At 40.8% G+C, this 18,954-nt stretch overlaps 1 protein-coding gene across 1 annotated transcript in view; it reads left to right on the top strand.

The window, feature by feature from the left end:
* Positions 1-2,971: 2,971 nt before the first annotated feature.
* LOC126424798 (uncharacterized) overlaps positions 2,972-18,954 on the top strand; it is a 106,153-nt gene continuing 90,170 nt past the window's right edge. The window contains exons 1-3 of the mRNA XM_050087585.1: positions 2,972-3,035; positions 6,360-6,406; positions 12,525-12,572. Of these exons, the coding sequence (XP_049943542.1) occupies positions 6,367-6,406; positions 12,525-12,572 (88 nt within the window). The 5' untranslated portion in view covers positions 2,972-3,035; positions 6,360-6,366. The remainder of the gene's footprint in view (positions 3,036-6,359; positions 6,407-12,524; positions 12,573-18,954) is intronic.

The raw sequence follows: 18,954 nt of genomic DNA on the forward strand, positions 1-18,954 counted from the left end.
ATTGGCCATTGACAGGTGGAAAAGGAAGAGATGGAAACATTGTAGGTGAATGTAAAGAAAGGGAAGAGGAAGCTGTCTGGTAGAATTTTGCACACAGCACAATTTAATTATAACTAACACCTGGTTTAAGAATCATTAAAGAAAGTTGAAGATGTGGAAGAGATCTGGAGACACTGGAAGGTTCCATATTGATTACATAATGGTAAGACAGAGTTTTAGGGACCGGATTTTAAAGTGTAAGACATTTCTGGGGAGTGGATTCTAATCACAATATAATGGTTATGAACTGTAGATTAAAAGTGAATACATTGTAAAGAGGTAGGAAATTAAGGAGATGGGACTGGCATAAGTACAAAGAACCATAAGTTGCTGTGCGTTTCAGTGGGAGCATTACGCAATGGCTGATATGAACAGGGAAAGGAATCCCGCAGAAGATGAATGGGTATCTTTGAGAGGTGAAATAGTGAATGCAGCAGAAGATCAAATAGGTAAAAAGACAAGGCCAAGTAGAAATCCTTAGGTAACATGGGAGATACTGAATTTATTTGACGACAGGAAAAAATATGAAAAAGCAGAAAATGAAGCTGGGTAAAGGGAATATAAACTTCTAACAAATGGGACTGACAGGGAGTGCAAAGTGGCTAAGCAGGAAAGCTAAAGGACAAATATAAGGATTTAGAAGCATATATCACGAGGGGAAGGTAGATACTGCCTAAAGAATTATTAAAGAGACCTTTGGAGAAAAGAGAAGCAGCAGTATGAATATCAAGAACTCAGATGGAAAACCAGTCCTAACCAAAGAAGGAAAAAACAGTAAGGAGTAAGGAATATACAGAGGGGCTATACAATAGACGATCTTGTAAGCAACATTATAGAAACAAAAGAGTTTGTACATGAAGATGAGATGGGAGATGTGATATGGCAAGAAGGATTTAACAGAGCACTAAAAGACTCAAGTCAAATTGAGGGCACGAGAATACATGACATTCTGTCAGAACTACTGATAGCCATGATAGAACCTGACATGACAAAACTCTTCCATGTGGTATGCAAGATGTATGAGACAGGTGTAATACCTTCAAACTTCAAGAAGAATATAATAATTCTAATTCTAAAGAAAGCAGGTGGTGACAGGTATGCATATTACTGAACTATCAGTTTAATAAGTCATGATTGCAAAATACTGACATGAATTTTGTACAGGAGAATGGAAAAACTGGTAGAAGCTGACCTCGGAAAAGATCAGTTTGGATTCTGGAGAAATATTGGAACATATGAGGCCTCACTAACCCTATGACATATCTTAGAAGGTAGGTTAAGGAAATGCAAACATACGTTTATGGTGTCTGTAGACTCAGCAAAAGCTTTTGACAATGCTGACTGGATTACTCTTTTTGAAATTCTGAAGGTAGCAAGGGTAAAATACAAAGAGTGTAAGGCTACCATATTTACAACTCTTACAGAAACCAGGCAGCAGTTATAAGAGTCAAGGGGTATGAAAAGGAAGCAGTGGTTGAGAAGCAAGTGTGATAGTTTTATAGGCTGTCCCCCATGTTATTTAATTTGTACACAAAACAAGCAGTAAAGGTAACCGAAGAAAAATTTGGAATAAGTTTTAAAGTCCAGGGAGAAGAAATAAAAACTTCGAAGTTTATCAATGACATACTAAATCTATCAGAGGGGGCAAAGGACTTGGAAGAGCAGCTGAACAGAATAGGCACTATCTTGAAAGGAGGATATAACATGAACATCAAAAAAAGCAAAACAAGGATAATGGAACATACTTGAATTAAATCTGTTGAGGTTATTAGATTTGGAAATGAGATACTTAATGTAGTAGCTCAGTTTTGCTGTTTGGATAGCAAAATAACTAATGATGGCCAACATAGAGAGGACATAATAACGGCAAGGAAAGCATTTCTGAATAAGAGACATTTGTCAGCATCTAATATAGATGCTTACATGTCAGGAGGTCTTTTCTGTATTTGTCTGCAGTGGAGGTGAATCCTGGACAATAAATGAGTTAGACAAGGAGAGAATGGAAGCTTTTGAAATGTGGTGCTACAGAAGAAAGCTGAAGGTTGGGTGGGTAGATTATGTAATTAATGAGGAGGTACTGAATAACGATGCCAGGCACAGTAGCATATGATGCAAGATCCTTTTCCAAATTAAAATTTATAAAAAAAACTATGTGCGTTCAACAATGAGTCAGGGAAGATGTCCAACTCGGCCGCAATATCAATAGAAGGGAACATCTTAGATAACATGGATACTCACAATTTTATTACGGACTCAGCTAATTGAGTTGCTAGAAGAGTTGATATTGTATAACTGTGTTCTGATTTTTTAGCAGCAGGGGATTTCTGCATCTTGTTTTTTACTTACGTTAAATATTAAAATCTAGATAAACGGCGATAACCCACAGAGTAAAAACTCGAGAAAAATAGCCAGAAACCTTTTGTTATTTACACATAAGAACATAACTTTTTATTATTTTCTGTTGAAAAACAGTTGGGAGATGTAATATTTTTCACGATTCTATAAATACGTAAAATTGTGAAACATTATGGCAAAAAAAGCAAATTCCAATAAACATACAAAGAATACAATCCTTAATCTCTTATAATTTGTATTTAGAGTATATTAGCAGATACATAATAACTAAATGACATGTAGTATGTTTGTTTTTTTCCTTTTGGCAATCTTTTCCAAATGGTAAGAAACTGGTTCACTCATTTACAAAATTGAAAGGGCGCTTCACTGGTTTCGCACGCAGGCTCTGACCATGGTTGACGCACCTGTACCTTTTTCCGTTTTTACAATATACCAGACAGATACGAAATCGCGTACTAAATATGTGAAACGAAAGCACGAATCCAAAACTTTTTATTTCTATTCATACGACACATTTTATAGTAGAAGCTAAACGATTGATGCAGTGCACGTAAGACACTGTTCTCGTATTCGAGCGTATATCTTGGTCTGCCTGACCATCCTGATTTGGGGTTCCCGAAGACACTTCAAGCAAATGCCAGGTTTGTTCATTCACGAAGGTCACTCTTATCCTCTTAAAGTATGCTTACACAAATCTGTGTATGCACAGTATATTTTCTGGCCTACTCATTTTCATTCTATTAAGCTGACAAATCCTGTACCATTGTAACATGATCTCTAAATGACTGAATGCATGAATAAATTTTATACTTTTAGTCTATCATAGGACACGGTTTATTGAGAAACATTTCAATGCGTTGTTAAGTTACTTGGATTTTATTACAAATAATGTTACTCTGTCATATTTTGGTAAAATTCAAAACTTTGAAAAGTAAACAAATGAAGTCCGGGCTGAAAATTACCAACAACTAAGTTTAGCTTTTATCTGGGTTGCAGTTAAAGTTGCTTTCTGGATTTGATTACTTAAAAATTCATACATTCTGATGTTACTGAAACTTTTTCACAGTAAGATAGAGACTGTTTCGTACTGTCTTTAGTGAACTTAAGAATGCTACATTATTTTTTTTTATAAGTCTTTCCTACGTTGGCGACATTGCATAACAACGTAAACAAACCGCAGGCGTCGATCTGTGCAAGTCGGGACAAGAAAGTTGCAAACGTAGTGCTAAGTGCAGTGAATAGTAACGGTATGTCAGTATTGAATATGTTTTTATTTAAATGTATGTATTGTGTTTTATTGTAAGTACGTCGGAAGCAAGAGTATTGACGACTTTTTATTGCATGTAATTCAAATTTTAATATTTCGCTCGGGGATAAATAGGTAAAATGAGTTCTGTTCACGAGTGTGTGATAGTAGAATTTATCGTATTAAAATTTCCACATCCTTTTTTTTCCCCTTTAATGTGACACCACATTTCCATTCACGAAATCTATTTCCTACAGTAAAATGAAATATAACAGTAAGTATTATGTGCTGAAACGTGGGGAATAGTTTCATCTAGAGCTTGTAAAATACTATAGCTGGTGTACGTTTATAAGCTATATGAAGTTTAATATTTTGTGTGGAATCAAAGTGAATGAAACGTTATCGCCAACAGACTTCCAGAAAATTTTGGCCTCTGGTTTGTCACGTAACGTAGGTACAATTATTTTGATCTCGCGATGAAATGCCCGAGAGTTGTGAGGATAATTTATGCCGTTAAACTTTATAATACAATGGAAGCGGCGATAAAAATAACGAAAAAGTAAAAGTTGTTCTCTCTCACTCTCATGTGTCAAAAAGTGCTTTTCTCCCCTATTCTGTAACATCATATTTCAAGGTCTTGTATTTTCCTCCTGTCTGTGGTCTGTATTGTCCATGTTTCCCTGTTTTACGTAGGATTAAAATTGTTCTCATTGAATTGTTCCAGGCTGCAACATAAAAGAATTGTAATTCTGTAGATTTATGAGCAGACTACGTAGTTAATTTCTGTATAAATAGTTAGTTGAATAAACCAGTCCTGGACATAAACTTTGTACAGTAACATAATTAGGAAGTGGTGTGTGATATTGTATATGTGCAGACATTAAGAGTGCAGAATACTGACCATATTTCTTTCATCCGTGTATTAGATTTTGAAACATAAATTGTATAGTGAGACTGAGTTATAGTATATATTGGAAGATGATTGATAGTGAGGTGGCGAAGTCAATGAAAGTAACTACAAAATCTTGTGTGCGCTGACATATCTACTGATCCATAGTGTAGCCTGAGGTCTTGATTAGGCTGAAAGATGAGAGTTTGGGTGTGAGTTGCAAATATGCTGTTGTATTCAGGTTGTAGAGCTGCTGAAATGCTACTTGTAGTTTTGCATCGCATGAATGTGGTACTGGTGTATTCAATTTTCTTATCACTTCATTTTCATTGGTTTTCTAGCATTCTGATTTTCCATAAATTTTGAAACAATGGTATCTGCATCAGAAAAACAAAGCTACTTAATTTATTTGGTATATTCAACTTGCGATTTACAACTTTTATCATTGCATGTGCTCCTTATATGAATAAACTACTGCTATACAATACTAACTTAACTTGTCAAAGTTTAATTTTGCAGTACAGCCCCACATTTGTGAGTTTATTTGGAATTTTTACTTCTGAACTTCGTGGGGTTTTGCGAATGGCATGTTCATTATATATATGTGAAATACACCATATTGGTGGTATTTGTAATGTGGTCAGTATCTTTTCTGTATCACAGTTTTCAAGTAACACATGTATCATCAAGGAACAGATAGGAGAGTTCATGTTGTTGAGATCTCTGTTTAACATGGTAGATTGAATAGTTCTCACTTTAATTGCAGTTACAGTGTCGGCAGTTTTCACTTGACATATATGTGTTAGTAATGTGCGAAATGAGGATGGCCAACCATGATGTCGACAGTTAAAATTTTGTGTGTTATTTATTTTGGTTTGGAAGTAAAGTTTACAGATATTTTCTTTGTCTTGTAGAAATTCAGAATTTACGTTGTGTGTAATTAGTGCTGTGCTATTAGGCTTCAGAATAGTGAAAACAGTTTCAATTGTAATATATTCCGTGATTTATTTGGATGTAGTGATAGAGTAAATAATGATAGTTGCTGAACGTTACTCAGTTTTTGGGCAGAAGATGCTAGTTTATTAGAAAAGCACCACTTAAGTTGCTGAGGTTTATTTAAGAATCAAAACAAATGAAGAACCACAATGTCACTAGCTATCTGGTTCATGATTATCCTTCTACACTTCACGATTCATTAGCAAGACCAAAACCTACACCTCACAAAAAAAATGCTGACACAGTAACTGCACTTTTACCTGAGTTGACAACTTTGCAGAATCACCAATGACGAAAAATGAGTCAACAAGACCAATACTACAGACTGATGCTAGTATCGCGTGTCCGTGAGACACGTTGTCATGCAGTCTGAAGCTGTGGAGTTTTATTTAACAGATAGTTAGTAGTTGCAAATGTTCTTTTCATTGGCATTGCGGGGAACGTGCTTCCCCCCCCCCCCCCCCCCCCCCCCCCCCATGAAGTAAATTGGTGTCAATGTGAATTGAAAAGTTTATACATGCACTAAATGATGAAGTGAAAAAAGTTATAGGCGTATTAGTTTAAATGTGGGCCTTTAAAGGCCTTTGTGAAAAGACATTTTGTGTTCAGTTAGTGAACTGGATATTGCCTCTGGTGAAAGTAGTACATGTGATGCAGCTGAAGTGTTACTGTTTTATATTTGTTGTGGGCAGAGTCTTATATTCATATGTAAAATTTGGTCTTCTGCCTGGCACTGTTTTGAAAAAGAAGTTTGTTCACTTTTGCCCTCAGCTGTTTTCAAACGTTTTTGTCTTTTACTGAGCAAAATCTGTTATATCACTTATTATTTTTCAGCAGAAGTATGGGTGAATGCAGTACTCTTGGTCAAAACCTGCCATCAGGTAAGCACTTGTGTATTAGAACACATTCAGGCATTAGCACCTTAAGTGATGGTAATCTGATGTTACTAGAATTCTTTTTTATTCAATTTTTTGTGTTAGTTTTTGTTGGTTGATGAACTGTTTATACAACTTGTCATCTATATCTGTATGTAAATGGCTTGTGTCTGTTGTACTGACAGACTTCTCTCTGTGACCACCCATTGCCACCCCCTCATGTTTGTGATGGCAGATAACGCTTGGCCTCATGTTGTTAGTAAGGGAGTTTTATCGCAGTATGCCACAGTGGGTGAAACTCTCACCATTACATTGCATTGTGAATGGAACAATAAAAACATTTTCACGTGTACAGTAAAGTTCGTAAGTCCTATATTATTTAGCTTTTTCCAAGGATATTTATTTCTCCACAGTATGCAGATTTTTGCTCACCACATTCACCCACTGCCACACACTGCAACCAAACTACCTTTCTAGCAGGATAACTGCATTCATAATATCCTTAATGACATATTCATCTGTATATATCTCTTATCTAGAATGGTGTTCATGCCTTCTCCCATGCCATATATTCTGACCCAGGAAATGCACGGTTTCTCAACTAGTTTAACAATAAATCAAGTATTCTTTAATTTAGAAATGTGAAGTGGGCGGCTGCAAGCCCATTTACTGTAGCAATATTTCGTCTGTTTCATTTCTTGTACCAGGTTATAAGACAGTGCAATTTGGAAAGTGAAGACAATTTTGAATCGAAGTGTACTAATTACATGAATCAATGGAAAATCCGGTATGGAATTATGACAGTATTATGGAATGGATAGTTGCAGCTCACCATGTGGTGGAGATCCTGAGTTGCAGATAGGCACAACAAAGAGACTGTCAGCAAGTAAGCTTTCAGCCAAAAGTTCTTCATTACAATGAGACAACACACACTCTCTCGACTGCAACTCTCACATACATGACTACAGTCTCTGACTGCTGAGGCCTCAGCAGCCAGACTTTGTGTGTGTGTGTTTTTTTCTCTTATTCCGATGAAGGACTATTTGGCCGAAAGCTTAATTGCTGACAATCTTTTTGTTGTGCCTATCTGCGACTTGTTTATAAGGATATTATTCCATATAAACTACCAATGTCCAAAAACTAACAATATTGAGAAGGAAAGTTGCTACTGACCATATAGCAGAGATGCTGAGTCGCAGATTGGCACAACAAAAAGACTCACAATTATAGCTTTCGGGCATTGAGACCTTCGTCAACAATAGACGCACATACATTCACGCAAACACAACTCACACACCTTACTGCAGTCTCAGTCAACTGAAACCACAGTGTGCTGTGCGTATGTGTGTCTGTTGTTGACAAAGGCCTTAATGGCTGAAAGCTATAATTGTGAGTCTTTTTGTTGTGTCTATCTGCGGCTCAGCATCTCCGCTATATGGTGAGTAGCAACTTTCCTTCTCATAATATTGTTAATTCCATCCTGGATGGTGGTGGTGTGTTGGGGCTTATGGGCGCTCAACATCGAGGTCATCAGCGCCCTGACACACATTAAAAGGAACAAATGTGGACAGACCTAAGAAAACTAAAGCACACACTCAAAGAAAGCAGGAAAAGAAGGAAAATGCTACATAAGAAAGTAAAACCCAAGGAAAGGGGAAACATAGCAACAAGAATGTCACAGGAAATTGTTATTGGCTGGCCACTTACATAAAATATGGGCGAGTTTGTCACACAGTGATCAAATTAAGATCCTCCCCTAAAATCTTTGTAAAAACATTTGACAGGGCACAGAACTTTAAAACTTTAACCACATTCGTCCGAGTGTTGCCTAAAAGAGATGGCAGGTCTGCTGGCAAGTCAGCCGCAACCCGCTGGTCAGAAAATAAAATGCAATCCAATAAAACGTGGCGCACAGTGACCTGGACGCCGCAAGCACTACACATTGGAGGGTCCTCTCGCCGGAGCAGGAAGCCATGCGTCATAGGGCTGTGGCCTATTCGAAGCCGAGTGAGGAGAACCTCGTCCTGTCGATGGTGCTGAAAGGAAGTACACCACACACGCGTTGTGGGCTTGACTATACGGAGCTTGTTGTCAGTCACTTCCAGCCACTCATCTTCCCACCGACGCATGACCCGTGAGCTCAACAGCGAGGTGAGTGCGTGCAAGGGGATAGCACACTGAGATACTTGTGGGGCGAGACACGCCTCCTTGGCTGCGAGATCTGCCCTTTCATTCCCAGCAATGCCAACATGCCCCAGAACCCAGCAGAAAGCTACAACCTTCGCCAGTCGCTGTAGTCGGAGGAGGGCATCCTGGATGGTCTGGACAATTTTGTCTGCCGGATACAAACGTTGCAATGAGTGAAGGGCACTGAGTGAATCGGAACAGACAAGAAATTTAGGAGAGGAAGAATGTCTCATGTGCTCCAGTGCCCGCAAGATCGCAAACAATTCTGCATCAAATACAGTAAAAGTCTGAGGCAGTCGGACCTTGAGGACACGATATGGAAAAACAACTGAGCAACCAACAGAATCCCCTTGTTTAGACCCATCCGTAAAAATAGCTACATAGTCGTGGTGCTCAGATAAAATGGCAGAAAATGTTGCATTAAAAACGGTGGCAGGAGTGCAATCTTTCTTGTACTGCAATAAATCTAAAATCACTCCGGGCCTCTTCAGCAACCAGGGTGGCAGGCGGTTAAAACCCTGGATTTGGGGTTGTACAGACTCCACACCGAGGGACTCTAGTACACGTTGCACACGGATCCCAAACGGCAACATAGCCTGGGGACGGCGGGAAAAAAGGCGGTCCAGAGGTGGATGGCCAACAAGATGGTGAGCAGGCGATCTGGGAGCTGCAAGAAACTTACAAGCCTGGCGCACCAGCAGGAGCTGCCGCTGGATGGTAAGTGGCGGTTCACCAGATTCAGCACAGAGGCTGGGTACGGGACTGGTCCGATAAGCACCTGTGGCCAGTCGGATCGCAGCATGGTGAACAGCGTCAAGGATCCGCAAATAAGATGGCCTCGCTGACCCATATACTGTGCACCCATAGTCCAGCCGTGAACGCACAAAAGCTCCATAAAACTGTAGGAGACGCGCCCTGTCCGCGCCCCAAGACCTGTGGCTGAGGCACTTGAGGATGTTAAGTGCCTTCAGCGTTCTGGCTTTCAAGTCACGTAGGTGTGGCAGCCATGACAACCTGGAGTCAAAAATTAGGCCCAAAAACCACACTGTGTCTCTAAAATGTAGGACAATATCCCCCATATTCAAGGCAGGCAAAGTAAAAAGATGACAAGAACGATTAAAATGAACATAAACACACTTATTGGCAGAAAACCGAAAACCCGTCTTCGCAGCCCACTCCTCTAACCGCCGCACTGTTAGCTGCAACTGACGGCTCACGGTTGCAACACTGGAGGAGGAACAGAAAACAGCAAAGTCGTCCACAAATAAGGAGCACTGTACTGGACTCCTCACTGTAGACGTTATACTGTTGATGGCTATGGCAAAGAGGGTAACGCTTAAAACACTGCCCTGGGGGACACCGTTCTCTTGCTCAAAGCGATCAGACAGTGTGTTACCAACGCGTGTCCGAAAAAACCGCTGAGACAGGAAAGACCGAATGAAAATCGGGAGGCAGCCACGAAAGCCCCATTGATGCATTTGTGCAAGAATACAGTGTCTCCAAGTAGTATCATATGCCTTACTGATATCAAAGAAGATACCGATACAGTGATGCTGACGGAGAAAAGCCTGCTGAATAGCCGCCTCTAGGAGGATCAGGTTGTCGACCGTGGACCGATATTTTTGGAATCCACACTGAAAGCAGCTAAGGAGCTGTCTGGTCTCTAACAGCCAGACCAGACGCCGGTTAACCATCTGTTCCAGGGTCTTTCCGACACAGCTTGTCAAGGCGATACTACGATAACTACCGGGACATGTGCAGTCCTTTCCTGGTTGGAGGAGAGGGATGAGAATTGCCTCCCTCCACGAGGTGGGAAACACTCCTGTCTGCCATGTGAGATTAAAACATTCGAGGAAGATTTCCTTTGACGCCGCTGGCAGATGTCGAAGCATGGAGTGCCGGATGCGGTCGTAACCTGATGCAGTGTCAGAAGTCTCAGTAAGTGCCGATTCAAGTTCCCACATGGAGAAAGGGGAATTGTAGGCCTCAGAACTGTTCGACCGAAAGTCCAAGGTCGCTCTTTCGACAGTCGCACGGTAGCGACGAAACGCTGGATCCTGATTTGCAGTGGCAGTACTTTGCGCAAAATGCTCTGCCAGCGTCTGAGCAATGGCTCTGGGTGTCGTTTGGAGGCATCCCTGGTTCAGGACAGCAGCTATTGGTAAACGGCTATGTTTACCGGAAATCCTCCGGATGGCTTCCCATACTCTTGTGGAACAAGTGGAACGGTTGATGGAGTCCAGGAACTCCTGCCATGACCATTTCTTGCTCTCTTTAATGACATGGCGTGCCCTGGGTCTCGCGATTCGAAAGGCAGTAAGATTGACCGCTGTTGGGCGGCATTTAAATCGGCGAAGAGCCGCACGCCTGTCCCGGATGGCTGAACGGCACTCTTCTGTCCAACAAGGCACAAGGCGCCGCTTAAGAGTGCCAGAAGACTGTGGTATGGACAGGTCAGCAGCATGATGGACCACAAGCGTGATGTGATCCACCCTTATTGTGGCGGTCAAAGACAGCCAACCGAGTGAACAGTGGCCAGTTAGCCCTGCCAATCATCCACGATGGTGGCCGCTGCTCCAGTGATACACCATCCAGGAGATGAATGCGGATAGGGAAGTGATCGCTGGAATGAATGTCGTCAATGACCTCCCAGTGAACAGAGTCGGTGAGGATTGGAGAGCAGAAAGATAGGTCAATGGCTGAGAATGACCCTGTAGCAGTAGAGAAATGAGTCGGAGTACCTGTGTTGAGGATGCACAACACTTGAGATGTTAGGAGGCTCTCCAAAATTCGACCTCGAGCGCAAAGAGAAGTGGAGCCCCACAGGACATGATGGGCATTGAAGTCTCCCAGGAGGAGAAATGGGCGGGGGAGTTGGTCCATCCTGGATTTTCCATTGTTTGATTAATGTTCAAAAACTACGGTTTGATTAGTAGTTACGTCAGCTGAGAGGAAAGATAAGTCATTATTGTGAAATTCTGCCCCCCCCCCCCCCCTCCACCCTTTGCTCACCATTAATTTATCAGTGAAATTGAAGAATAGTGTCATATAGGACAGGACACTTCATTTATTGCTTGTACGTTGTCAATGTATCAGTTTCATGTGGTAGAGGAGTGACAGCTTAAAGCAGCCACCGAGGGCAGGGGAACATACAACATGTCTTTGAAGTTGGAATGTAGGCATGTCCATATGATACCTTTTTTCCTTGTTTAGTGCAGAAGCATGGAAAACAAAAGTATAAGCCCCAAAGTGGGCTGAACCTGTGTCCATTACTGTATGTGTACACACTCTCTTCCTACTCAGCCTTCTTCATAATTTTGCTTTTAATATTTGTTCAGGTTTCTGTCAGAGTAGCGTACAGTTTCTTAGTGGTGAGTAGTTTAGAACATTAATGTTGATTTGTAAACCGACGTTAAGTTTTGAAACTAGACCCCTCCAAAAAATTGCACACAACTATAGCAGGAATCTGAAGAAATAATGATCAAATTTAAGTTTCTTGTCCTTTACCCGCAACATGTTTAAATCACATGACATTTGCATTTGTTCTTCATGTTTTCTCCATGTTTGACCTTATTTTCTCAAGGTGCCCTTTTATGCTATGAATCATCCTGATTTCTCCTAGCGCATATAGCTTTATCCTCGTTATCACCTCTGTCTTTTCCTCCCACTGTTCATCTTACCCTGTTGCTGCTTCTTTACCTGCTCCTCCTCTTCCTCCACACAATCCCTTAATGTGAAACTTCAGATCTTATGATGTAGTTATTGACAAATTAATGCTAGAGTCATTGAATAAATTCAAGCTGGGCTAACTTAAACAAGGAGAAAACCCTCTGTTATTAAATTTGTGCTATTTGTTCAGTGGAAGCAATTAAGAACTTGTCACTGCCATTTTTATGTAGAGGATTTCCGATTCTGATAATGTGCCCTTTGGTTTAAGGGTCAGGGCTGTGTGGCATCAAAAGAAGTCATTCCAGTGATGACAGTGGTGAGTATTTACTTTAGAATAACACAAAAGTGTATAAGTTAGTGCTTCCAACAGCTACATACTTGAAATTTGTCAGGAATGGCTTTGGTTTTGTTACATTCTTTAACATGGTTATTAGTATATGTTTAGCATTAGACCAGGATGGAATTGTTACATCTAAAATCAATTTTGATAGAATGACGGATGAACCTTGTACACAATTAGGCTGCTTTGTGGGTAAAACTTTATAGGGTGTCCGTGCTCAAACGTAAAGTGTATGTTGGTGACTGTTAGAAATATTTTAGCATACAACCACAAATGTCAGGAACATAATCCTCAGTAACACATTTCAGGAATCAAGCTCCCACCATCTGGCTGTCTTTCTAACCTTACATAAACAAGCACTTGAAAGCCACACAAAATCAGAAATATAAAAAGAAATTAAGTTCTTCAGACATGAAGTCCTCATCTTACTTTAAAAAGAGCGACACCAGATTCTCTGTGCCACTCATCTGCCCATCCACCAAAGCATTCTTTACCTGAAGTGGTAAACACCAGTCACATCATCTGCAGGTTCCATCACCTGCCTCCCTGTGCAATGGCTACTCCAGTAAACAACAGATGGCACTGAGCCAGTAGCTGTTCATAGAGTTCCAAGGATGTTACAAGGGACATGTAGGAACCACATACCAATGGTTATCTGTGCAAAAGTGCTCACATTTACTGTACTAATGCCAACCTTAAAGGAAAAAAAAAAAACACTGAATAAAGAATTACAGCTCTTGCCCATTGCCCATTTGTACATTAAGTACATTATCAAACCTTACTCAGTGAATTGTTATTTCAAGTTCTTCAAGTAGGTCAAGCTTGCTTCCTTTCTTCTTTGCTTGCATCACACTAAACCCTCTTCTATGCCTTTTAGAGTGTGACCATTCTCATGTTTGGCAGCAACCAGTCTACTGTAATTGCCCACTGTAAAACTGTCTCTGTGCTCTCTACATCTTGTTAAAAAGCTTCCTCCCCATCTGCTCTATATATTTCACTCATATGATGCACAACCTGGATGTGGAGGAACAAGCTGAGGAGGAACAGCAAATAGGAAAAGACCTTACATGGGGAGAAGTGGAAGAGGCATTGGGCAAGATGAAGGGAGGGACGTCACCAGGTCTGGATGAGCTAAGTGTAGAGATGGTGAGAGCAGCAGGAGAGGTGGGGATGCAATGGCTATATCAAGTAATGAAAATTGTGTGGAGACAGAGGATGATTCCAGAAGACTGGAAGAATGAAATAATTGTCCCGATCTTTAAGAAGGGAAATAGAAAAGAATGCAAGAACTATCAAGGGATAACATTGATGAGTAATTGTACAAATATTTGTGAGAAAATTTTGGAAGCACGAATTCGGGCAAAATTAGAAGGAAGAATGAGAGAAGAGCAACATGGCTTCAGAACAAGAAGGTCCACGGTGGATCTAAGTTTTGCTGTAAGACAACTGCAGGAACAGCACTATGAATATGGAATAGATCTACAAATGGCCTTCCTGGACATTGAAAAAGCGTATGATAGTGTGCATAGAAGCAAAGTGTGGAAAGCCTTGTAGTACAGAGGAGTAGTAAAACAGTTTATTTGTAGAATAGGGGAAATGTACCATGAAGTGTGATCTGTGTGAAAAAATGGTTCAAATGGCTCTAAGCACTATGGGACTTAACATCAGAGGTCATCAGTCCCCTAGACTTAGAACTACTTAAACCTAACCAACCTAAGAACATCACACACATCCATGCCCGAGGCAGGATTCGAACCTGCAATGGTAGCAGCAGTGTGGTTCCAGACTGAAGCCCCTAGAACCGTTCAGCCACAGCGGCCGGCTGAGCTGTGTGAAAGTGGGAGGAGAGAGATGGGCTTGGATTGAACAGAAGAATGGCTCGAGGCAGGGAAATGCACTTTCACCATTACTCTTCGTTGTTGTATTGGATGATATAATGAGTACAGTAGCACAAGTAATTGGAGAAAGGAAGATGAAAGCTATGGTGTTTGCAGATGATCTGATGATTTGAGGGAATAAGGAGGAGGAAGTACTAGAGCAGTTGGACATATGGGAACGGACTGTACAAGAATATGGGATGAAATTTAGTATGAGTAAGATGATTACCACAACAAGAAAGAAGGGCAGAGGAAGAACTGGAATAACAATTGGTGGGGAGAGAGTTTAAAGTACGTAGGAAGCCTGATGCAGGAAGATGGAAAAAACAACAGAGAAATAAACAAACGAGGGAGAAAAGCAGAAGCATTTCGGAAGCGTGTCGGAAGCCTGATATAGAGCAATGATATACTCAAAATCAGCAAATACGTTATATACCAGTCACACTGCGTCCCGATCCTGACATATGCATCAGGAACCTGGGTTATGAAAGGAAGAGAGAAAAGCAAAGTACAAGCTAGTGAGATGAAATTCTTGAGAAACAGTATTAAAGTGACAAAGATAGATATGTTAAGAAATGAGAGGATCGGTGAGTTAATGAAGGTGGAATCATGACAGGAGGAGATAGAGAAATCATGGCTGAGATGGTATGGACATGTTAAGAGAATGGAGAAGAAGAGGATACTCAGGAGGATACACGAGATGAAACTGGAAGGAAAAGAGACCAAGAGGAAGACTGAGAGACAGGTGGCTGAAAGGAGTAGAGGAGTGTGTCCAGAAGAAAGTAGAAGACTGGACCAAGGTGGCAAGAAGACAGAAGACGGCGGAGAGGCCTATGTTCCATACAGACCTGGCCAGAGGCTGGAAACTGTCCATGATGATGATGATGATGTGCACTATATTTTGTAAACACATACCAGTCAAATTTACTTATCCAATTCCAAACTTCATGCTTTAATCTTTATGTAATTGTACCATCTAAAACTTTTCACCAACTTCTGTGAAGTTTTCCCAAAATATGGTGCAGTAACAATTTTAAACTGAATTAAACATTATGAATCAGATATCAGTAAATAATGGGTGACTTGTCTTATCCGCGGGCTCAAGAAGAATTGGAATGAGGTGATAACTAGTGATAAAAAGATCATTACCATACATTTCACAGAAATTGGCATACATTTTTAGTCTGTACAATGTCCGGTTGGCAAAATTTAATCAGATATAGTGTAAAGCATGAAGTTGAGAACAGATCAAGTATATTTGAATAGGTAGGTGTTTATAAAATACAGTGTGCATCATGTGATGTGGAGCATGTAGGACGGATGGGGAGGAAATTTTTAACAAGATACAGAGCGCGTGCACATGTGGGCAATTGTGATGGATCAGTTGTTGCCAAATGTATACATGAGACTGGTCACCCCCTTAAAGGCACAGAAAGTGGTTTAGAGGTTATGCAAACCAAGAAGAAAGAAAGCAAGCTTGGCTGACTTTCACTTGAAATAGCAGTTGACTAAGCTAGGTTTGATAATGTACAAACATTTAAGAGTAGTAATGCTATCTTCAGTGCTTTTCTGGATATTTTGTAAGGTTAGCATTAGTATGGTGAATGTGAGCAATTTTGTATGGGTAATCATTGGTAAGTGGTCTCTTCATGTCCCTTGTAACATCTTTGGAATTCAATGGAACGGCTGATGGCCCAGTGTTGTCTGTTGGAGCCATATACATGTTTGCTGAACTAGCCAGTGCACGGAGAGGCAGCTAGGGGGCCTTTTAGCTCATGGGGCTGGTGTTTACCACTACAGGAAAGGAATGCTTTGCTCGATGGGTGGTAACGTGGATAAGTGGAGCAGGGAATTTGGTTTTGCCATTCTTAAAGTGAGGGCCCTACTGCACTGGGATGCCACGGCAGATCTTCTGGCAGAGATGCTAGACAGAAGCGTGGGACGTAATGGAGCCTCCTGACTTGGCATCTGCCTGAGCGTGGCCGCTCTGCCGGCAGAGCGGCTGCTGCAAGGTTATGCCGGCATGCCTGGTGGTGCTGCCACTGGAACACACGATGGCCTATGGTCGCTCCCCCACCAGTACACCAGCAGAGCTGCCAAGTGCTACTTGCCACTCACCCGTACCTAGTTTTACTCTCCCACGTGAGCACTGTGGAGTGAAACTCAGATCGGAGAATACGTCTCTCTACATTAGTCACGTTCAAATTACTTACAATAACACACTTTCTGGACTCTGGTTGGATGCAGGTAGTGGAAATTATTGATCCTCAGTTTCCTCACAGCCTGTTCCTGATGCTCCAGTGCAACCACAGCACAGGCAAAGCACATTTACTATCTGGGTTCTGTAAGTTTTCGTCAACCTACTTCCAGGCCGAAATAGCACAGCTACATCTCTTGCTGCAGAAAGTGATGTTAATAGGCCAGATACAGACACGCTAGAATTATTTTAAGAAAGAAGATATGTAAACAAAAGAGTCAGGTTTCTGATTTCTTGTCTAAAACATTTGTAAATTTGTTTTCAGTTTATAGTAACATACTTTAATCTGAAAAGCACTTCTGTGTGTACTTTAGAGTTAAAACTAAAACTGTAACTATTGCTACGGACAACAAACACTTAGTTACTGAGTACACAGGTCTTGAAAATCTTTTCCTTCAATGAGATTACTTTCCTTAAAACAGTGACTTTTTTGTCAGTTAATCTCGGGAGATCTCCAAAATCTCATCAAATGGACAGAATGACATTTTCAGGATACTGCAAAATTTAGCACTGTAGTTTCTTAAATCATTATAAAGCATGTCAAATAACCCATTAATGTCATGATCAGCAATGATGGGATGAGCCCTGAACTTCTTTCTCTGCATTTCCTTTTTATTTCGAACTTGCACATATAGCTTGTAGCTCTTCTACTGAATGGAGACTGAGGGCATTGCTCTGATGTCTCTGCTGACATCTTGTACTGTGAGACCAGAGCGCTGGCAGCAGAATTACCGACAGATTTGCCAAGGCGTCCCAGTGTGGCAGGGCCCTAAGGCAAGGACTTCGTGTCTGAATAACTTTGGTTTTGTTTTTTGAATTTGTGTGCTTTTTAAGTGCATGATTTTATATGAGTGCCTAACTCGCAAAACGTGTTGCTGATGATTAAGTTCCTAACATTAGGGGTAGTTCAAACATAATAATTATCTTCACAGCTGGTACCTTCGGTCCTTAAGGTTGGCATGTCGATAATGCCTGTTATGAGGAATTGTGGGAAGCTATGATGGGGGAACAGTTAATATGTATAGCCAGTGGTGTAAATATATTTTAAGTATCTAACCAGGATGTATACGAACCGGGAAAACCGGGAGATCCGGGAAAAACCCGGGAATTCTTTCATCCAGGAGAAAACTGGGAAAAACCCGGGATTTTTCATCGTTTCAGTTTTCAGTTATATTTTTGTAGTTTTGACCGGTAAAAACCAATACTCTAACAAAGGATATTACTGTATCCTGCTGTTGTTGTTGTTGTTGTTGTTGTTGTTGTTGTTGTTGTGGTCTTCAGTCCTGAGACTGGTTTGATGCAGCTCTCCATGCTACTCTATCCTGTGCAAGCTTCTTCATCTCCCAGTACCTACTGCAACCTACATCCTTCTGAATCTGCTTAGTGTATTCATCTCTTGGTCTCCCTTTATGATTTTTACCCTCCACGCTGCCCGCAAATACTAAATTGGTGATCCCTTGATGCCTCAGAACATGTCCTACCAACCGATCCCTTCTTCTGGTCAAGTTGTGCCATAAACTTCTCTTCTCCCCAATCCTATTCAATACTTCCTCATTAGTTATGTGATCTACCCATCTAATCTTCAGCATTCTTCTGTAGCACCACATTTCAAAAGCTTCTATTCTCTTCTTGTCCAAACTATTTACCGTCCATGTTTCATTTCCATACATGGCTACACTCCATACAAATACTTTCAGAAATAACTTCCTGACACTTAAATCTATACTCGATGTTAACAAATTTCTCTTCTTCAGAAACGATTTCCTTGCCATTGCCAGTCTACATTTTATATCCTCTCTACTTCGTCCATCATCAGTTATTTTGCTCCCCAAATAGCAAAACTCCTTTACTACTTTAAGTGCCTCATTTCCTAATCTAATTCCCTCAGCATCACCCGACTTAACTCGACTACATTCCATTATCCTCGTTTTGCTTTTGTTGATGTTCATCATATATCCTCCCTTCAAGACACCATCCATTCCGTTCAACTGCTCTTCCAAGTCCTTTGCTATCTCTGACAGAATTACAATGTCATCGGCGAACCTCAAAGTTTTTATTTCTTCTCCATGGATTTTAATACCTACTCCAAATTTTTCTTTTGTTTCCTTTACTGCTTGCTCAATATAGAGATTGAATAACATCGGGGAGAGGCTACAACCCTGTCTTACTCCCTTCCCAACCACTGCTTCCCTTTCATGTCCCTCAACTCTTATAACTGCCATCT

Source organism: Schistocerca serialis, chromosome 10 (assembly GCF_023864345.2).
Source record: "Schistocerca serialis cubense isolate TAMUIC-IGC-003099 chromosome 10, iqSchSeri2.2, whole genome shotgun sequence".
NCBI lineage: Eukaryota > Metazoa > Arthropoda > Insecta > Orthoptera > Acrididae > Schistocerca > Schistocerca serialis.